The sequence below is a fragment of the Ctenocephalides felis genome, unplaced genomic scaffold (genome assembly GCF_003426905.1).
Source record: "Ctenocephalides felis isolate EL2017-DRISC unplaced genomic scaffold, ASM342690v1 CF-g0.4_SCAFFOLD_01357, whole genome shotgun sequence".
Classification (NCBI taxonomy): domain Eukaryota; kingdom Metazoa; phylum Arthropoda; class Insecta; order Siphonaptera; family Pulicidae; genus Ctenocephalides; species Ctenocephalides felis.
The window spans coordinates 1-6819 of record NW_020537511.1 but is presented as its reverse complement, the minus strand read 5'-3'; the positions used below and the strand labels follow the sequence as shown (position 1 = coordinate 6819).

Here is a 6819-nt window from a genome sequence, read left to right as displayed (position 1 = left end):
GTAAAGTAGAAAGTATACTTCAAACATTTCTCATTCTGAAATATTATGATAAAATTTTTATTGCTGTTTTTACTATCTTCATAAAATTCATTCTTAATAATAAAAATCAAATGTCGAAATATAAAATATCATTTATAGTTAATACAGCAGATGCTGATTTAAAATTATAGTGATTTACTTAATGGCATCTGATAATAGAAATTTATACTGGCAGTTTTTCTATGCATTATTAATAAATTGTCATCAACTTGATATATTTGTTATCAAATCGTCATCTATGTATTTAGAGAGCACCAATATCTAATTTTTGAGTTAGATAGATTGAAAAATATATCAATAGGTGAATAATAAAGCACAATTATTTTTCTTAGAAGTATAGTATTCATTTTGTCATTGAAAAGTTAAACTTATTTATTAGTTTATTTATTTTGTTAAAATAATTCCTAAAATTATTTTACATAGTAAAATCATTATTAAAATCTATTTACCTAAATGCATATATGTACATATATGTCTGCTTAATATAATAATTTGAACTGCCACTGGTTATAAAAAACTTTCCAACATTCTAAAATTTTGTACAAAAATATAATTGACTCCCTTAAGCCTTATTTATATATGATAGATAAATATACCTATGGTATAATATTACAAAGACTTTTGACCCTAGACCCTCTTTTTACCATAAGTTTTCTTCGACTCATTTTGCTGTCTGCGTTTATTTGCCAAAAACATAGCCCAGAAAAAGCCAATCAAATTTACAACCAAAACTCGCAACTGTAAAACAAAAATAAAACATTCAAAACTGATTCTGAAAATCATTATCATGTACATTTAATCTACTGACCATAGGTGGAACAAACTTAATATTTATAAATACTAGTAGTGATAGGTATCTCCAATTCGCTTGGAGCACAGGCCAAAATAAATGCATGAGCTGATTATAAGCTAATCCATGAGATTTACCCTAAAAATAATATTATTAAAATTATAATTGAATATATTAATAGATATATCGCTTTTAAGACATACCTCAAACCTGGCTAATGTGTATAGGGAAAGTATTTGGAAGAATGGAGTGTATAATAATCGTTCTATTAAAAATTTTGTAATAATTCGTCCGTTTGATCCATTTGCTGGCAGTATATCTTCAAGACATTTGTAGAATATATGAGGTACAGGCCCACCAAACAACAATCTATAAAATTAAATGATAATAAAATAATATTCTTAAATTACTAAGTTCAATAAATCAGTTCAATAAATTAAAGAAATTATTTATATCATAGAAATGGAGAAGTTTTGATTAGTCTACATTTATTCACTTAGTTAGCTCAATAAAATTTATAAGAGTAATAATTTAGGAATGTTATTTGAATACTAAACTTAATCTTATTTAAATTCTCATTAAAATGTAACCATATTCTTATTACAATTATAAAGTTTTGTCAAATAACATTATTAAATTAATACTTTTAGAGATTTTATTGAGTTAACCAAATGATTAAATACAGACTAATCAAAACCTCTCCATTTGTTTGATATAAATTTATTGTACTATTTAAACTTTTGAAAATTATATTTCAAATATAGATCATAACATAATAAAAAGTACCTAAATACCTAAAAATAAATAAATGATGCCTTATAGTTATTAAGAACTAAGATAACTATTAAAACTCAAAAGAAATTTGATTGAAATAATCTTAAGAATTATTATAGTTATTGATATAACTCTGTAAATGCTGTATTTTTAATTCCAATATTAAAATGATAAGGATAATAATATTAATTTTTATTGAGAATTATACCAATTAAATTTGAATTTCTATTATAAGTGGTTGTTTCTAATGAAACACAAATATCTTTTACACATGTAAATATATGCTTTCAGAAGATCAAAAATTATTAGACTAATATGAAATTACCCATTAATCTTATTATTTTTATAACTTATAACTATAAAAAATAAAGTAAATTACACAATTACCCAAATAGTCCAAATGATCCTATGCTTTCAAAACTTATATTTCTATTACCAGCTACCAACTGCGATGCTAAATTTCCAGAAGAAGCTATAACAGCACTAAAATGTTTAAAGTGAATTATTATATATTTAAAAAAAAAGATATATTGCATTTATAAATATGTTATACTTACCTTGATACTGATTTTGTAATTAATGGATGATTGAACAACTGTTCGAGATACCATCCTAGGAAATTATAGACTGGTTTCGATAAAGACATCTTGGACGTTTTCTATAAATAAGAATAAACAGCAATTGATTAATTTTTCAATAATGAACATTGATGAACCGATTTGATTATTTATTACATGATATATTATACACACATATTATTAATAATATTTGTTGTATTGTTTATAAAACTTTCAATTGAATTTTTATAGGTATTTTAAACATTTAGTGTACAATAATGTGTATCAATTTATTATATAAAAGTGGTTAATTCATATATTATAATTAAATCAAGCCTAATTAATTCTTAGAAATTAGATAAAAGATTCACAAATTAAATAAATAATATCACGTTAAGAAAAACCTGTATATGGTTACAAGTAGGATGAGAATGAGACAAGTAAGATTCTGCAAGCCGTAAAAAGGAATCTTCACAATAGAACACAATAGATTATAATCAACAGCGCTCAAGTAATAAATTAATTATGAAAATGTATAATAAATATTAATAATAAATACAATACATCTTTGTTAATAACAAGTCCACATTGAAAACCTTTCTGTATATTAATTTTAAGTACTTAAGATATATTGAATAATTACTTTCAACAAGCATGAAAATAAGAAAAAACAGAACCATGAAACAATTTACGAATTGTAAGTTTTAATTTAATTATGAGGTTTCTCCTTTACATTTCAAGACTTTAAATTTATACTTCATTTATTTCTTACCGTAATAAATAAGAACACAAAATCAACTTCTTGGAAATTAACAATAACAAATTATACAATTTTTATTCTTAATTAATGGAAGTCATTAACTTCAAGTTGAAATTTGTTTTGTACAATTGTAAAATTTGTATTTGTTATTACTTATTAACACTTCATTATTAAATTAAATAAATGACATTACCAAAAGCTTTTCTGATTTAATCACGATATATTTATTATTTCCACAGAAGCACGGAAAATATAGAATTGTTATTTTATGTACTTTGATACCAAGGCATTTTTGAGATTGCAAGTTATCAATATGCAAGGTCATGATAATGTTCAAAGTTTGTTTTTGTTTAAATAATTGCAAACTTACCTTAAAAATTTACATACAGTTGATACGTACTTCTTGAACTTTGTTTTTTTAATATATAATCCACTTTACAATTACTTTACCGAGCACATATTTTTTAATTATTTATTATCAAATGATGAAAAGGGAAAGTTTGCAGAATGAAAACTGACACTTACAGAAGTTGACAAACACGGTAACCATATTTGCGTTTGACAGGCAGGGGTGGTAAACCCAAAACCTTACCATGGGTCATACCTAGACAATAATAAAATATATTATATGCATATTATGTTATAATATATTCATATTAAATTCATGGGGTCATCTAATTACTTACTTACATTTACATATTAAAAATGCTATTTGTGTCCATCACTAAAATTGCTATATTTTGATTAATACATTTTAATGACAATCTGATTGTTTGATCCAGTTAATGACTGCCTGTTTTTTTTCTATTTTTCCAATTTCTTGATACAAATATTCCATATTTCTTGATATATAAGTACATAAGGCCCTCTAAAACCATCTACGCCATCGAAAGAAGTGAAACAATAGATATTGTGCCTGATTACTACTTTTTTACTTACCTTGCTTTATCATTTGGTATATTACCTAAGTTACTAAGAACAAGTATGGATCTACAAAAAAGCTAATAAGAGCAATTGAAGGAGATTCACCTCAATAACCCTCTTTTACTTTCCTTGCTATCCTTTTATCATATGGTATATATTGCCTGGGGTCATTAAGCACAAGTATCCAAAATTGGAATCTACCAAAAAAGGCAATAAGAGCAATTGAAGGAGCTTCACCTCAATAACCATTGCTTGATATTCTTTCATCAAATGGTATATTCTCTAGGGTCACTAAGCACAAGTATCCAAAATTGGATCTACAAAAAAAAGACAATAAGAGCAATCAAAGAGATTCACCTTAATAACCCTTATCTTATTTGCTACTCTTTCCTCATATGGTATATGCCTGGGGTCACTTAGCACAAGTATCCAAAATTTGATCTACAATAAAGATAAGAGCAATTGAAAGTCATTCACCCTAATAACCCTTTTATTTTTTTTTACTATTCTTTTATCATATGGTATATTGCCTGGGGTCACTAAGAACAAGTATCCAAAATTGATCTACAACAAAAGACAATAAGAGCAATTGAAGAAGCTTCACCTCAATAACCTTTTTCATTTTTCTTGCTATTCTTTTATCATATGGTATATGGCCTGGAGTCACTAAGCACAAGTATCCAAAATAGCTTCACCTCAACAACCTTTTTTACTTTCCTTGCTATTCTTTTATCATATGGTATATTGCCTGAAGTCATTAAGTACAAGTATCCAAAATTGGATCTACAAAAAAAAAACAACAACAGCAATTCAAAGAACTTTACCTCAATAACCTTTTTTACTTTCCTTGCTATTCTTTTATCATATGGCATGTTGCCTGAAGTCACTATAGTGACTTTTGGATACTTGTTCTTATAAGAACAAGTATCCAAAATTAGATCTACAAAAAAGACTAGAAAAGCAATTGTAGAAGCTACACCTCAATAACCTTTTTTACTATGTTTACTATTCTTTTATCATATGGTATATTGCCTGGGGTTACTAAGCACAAGTATCCAAAATTGGATCTACAAGAAAAGGCAATAAGAGCAATTGAAGGCAGCTTTACCTCAATAAAGAATATTACATTCCTTGCTATTTTTTTATCATATGGTGTATTGGATTTACAAAAGAAAGGCTATGAGAACTTCACCTCAATAACCTTGCAGGACTTTATTCCAGAAATAGATTTTTTAACCATTTGGTAACTATAGATAGTGGTGCATATGAACAAATTACACCAAAATTTGAGAAGTAACATCCTTGACCATAAAACTAGAAACAAAATTGATTAATTCCAAATATCAATCTGAAACCTACACTAATGGCAATTTGCATCCCAAGATGTGGAAATGCAGAAACAAACAAACTTTCAAAACACTTAAAGTAATTTACTAAATAATCAGTATTTTATTTAGTAACGCGTATTATGTGACGCGAATTGTAACATTAGAATTACAATAAACCTCACTATAACGCGGTTTTTATATAACTCAGAGCTGAAATTGAGCAGACCTCCTATAATGCTGTACTTACGGATCCAAACCAAAATTGAATATAAAAATAGGACTGCTCTACTTTTCTTATTGTTTCAAAAAAGTAAAATTATCCTTATAAAAATTTTAATATGAATTTATTAGTTGATAAATGAATTAATTATATCTATCTATAGTTTGATGAACCCAACTGATATAGTTAGTTAATTTTGTATAAATTCCGAATTTGCCTCTTCTCCCACAACCTTCACCGAAACTAGTTATCCCTGCAAGTAAAAAATATTAGAAGAACATAAAATGAATAAATAACAACTGTGTTTATAAAGATTACCATAAATAAACCATTTGCCATCAGGTGCTTTACAGACGAGAGGTCCTCCTGAATCTCCAGCACAAGAGTCTCTGGTGCCTCCGCGGGTGCCCCCACAAAACATGTTTCGCGTGATGTGATATTCGCTATATGCGCGATGGCATTCTCTATCTGGTATAATTGATATCTAAAAATGGTTAAATAGAAATATTAAGAAAAAAATTAATCATTGTTTTCAAGAACAGAAAGATTATAATGTGGAATTCGCCAAAAACTCCGAACTTGGAAAGAGTGCCTATGTAGTGTATTTTATTATATTCTAATAATTAAGTGTATTACCTGAGCTTCGTGTAATACATTAGTTCCCTTATGGTGATTTATATTCGCTTTTCCCCATCCAGTTATGGCACACATCAGGTTGTCTAGATTTCCAGTAATTTTTTGACCATATTGAATATTCGGCAAACAAGCAAAACCGACGCTGTCACTGTCTAAAACTGTTGGCAATCTAAAATTAACCAGAAAAGAATAGTTAGATGGGATTTTTTTCATTAATGCAGCAATAAGAGCTAGTTTTACTTGGAACATGTTGCTATCTATAATTCCGAGTGAAAACCGATGCAACTACTGCCTCTGATTCAAAGTCCATAGCTCTGACCACTAGGTCAATGATCAATAATTAAAAAAATACAAATCATTTCTTACCTCAGTAATGCAATATCATTATCAACCGTTTCTGGATCGTATGATGGGTGTAAGAACGAGTCTCTTATCTTAAATTCCATTTCAGGACCTTCTCGTCTTGACAAGTCATGCTCGCGAATTCTTGCATAAAGACGCCTTTGTAGAAAAAATTATACTTATTAAAACTGCATTGCAATAAAAATGAAAAAATAATTTATTTTATTATATACTGAGCAGCATATTTATTATTTCTTTTTAACTGTACCTCCTTACACAATGTGCAGCAGTTAAAATCCAACGTGGCGCGATCAAGGTTCCTCCACAAAAAGGTTCCTTAAATTAAAATTTGATCAAAAGATATTAATATTTCTAATTAGTTTCTACAAATTATCTACAGATTTATATACTATGTAATAAAAATAACAATTATTTTAAATTGCACTGGT

The 6819-nt window shown here is 27.3% G+C and overlaps 2 protein-coding genes across 2 annotated transcripts; both read right to left on the bottom strand.

The window, feature by feature from the left end:
- Positions 1 to 518: 518 nt before the first annotated feature.
- Positions 519 to 4716, bottom strand: LOC113369456 (peroxisomal membrane protein 2-like). The gene is made up of 8 exons (XM_026610191.1): positions 4669 to 4716; positions 4349 to 4408; positions 4202 to 4285; positions 2161 to 2261; positions 1991 to 2086; positions 1033 to 1198; positions 848 to 967; positions 519 to 777 (listed from the first exon to the last, which is right to left on the bottom strand). The coding sequence occupies exons 1-8, from the start codon at positions 4714 to 4716 to the stop codon at positions 667 to 669; spliced, it is 786 nt and encodes a 261-aa protein (XP_026465976.1). The 3' UTR covers positions 519 to 666.
- Positions 4717 to 5535: 819 nt separating this feature from the next.
- On the bottom strand, positions 5536 to 6706 carry LOC113369454 (trypsin V-A-like; the record flags this gene model as incomplete). The annotated part of the gene is made up of 5 exons (XM_026610189.1): positions 5536 to 5645; positions 5711 to 5876; positions 6029 to 6197; positions 6395 to 6529; positions 6639 to 6706. Coding segments are annotated over 5 exons (648 nt in total), but the record flags the coding sequence as incomplete, so codon positions are not given.
- Positions 6707 to 6819: the final 113 nt, after the last annotated feature.

What these genes read in the sequence shown, in the direction of transcription:
- LOC113369456 (XM_026610191.1), bottom strand. Translation starts at nt 4,716, where the DNA reads ATGCCATATGATAAAAGAATAGCAAGGAAAGTAAAAAAGGTTATTGAG. An exon ending in TACCATATGATAAAAGAATA is followed by an intron (nt 4,286 to 4,348) that starts GTAAAAAAAAAT and finishes TCTTTATTGTAG; the next exon opens with ATCAAATTTTGGATACTTGT. An exon ending in ATAAGATAAGGGTTATTAAG is followed by an intron (nt 2,262 to 4,201) that starts GTGAATCTCTTT and finishes TCTTATTTATAG; the next exon opens with AAAACGTCCAAGATGTCTTT.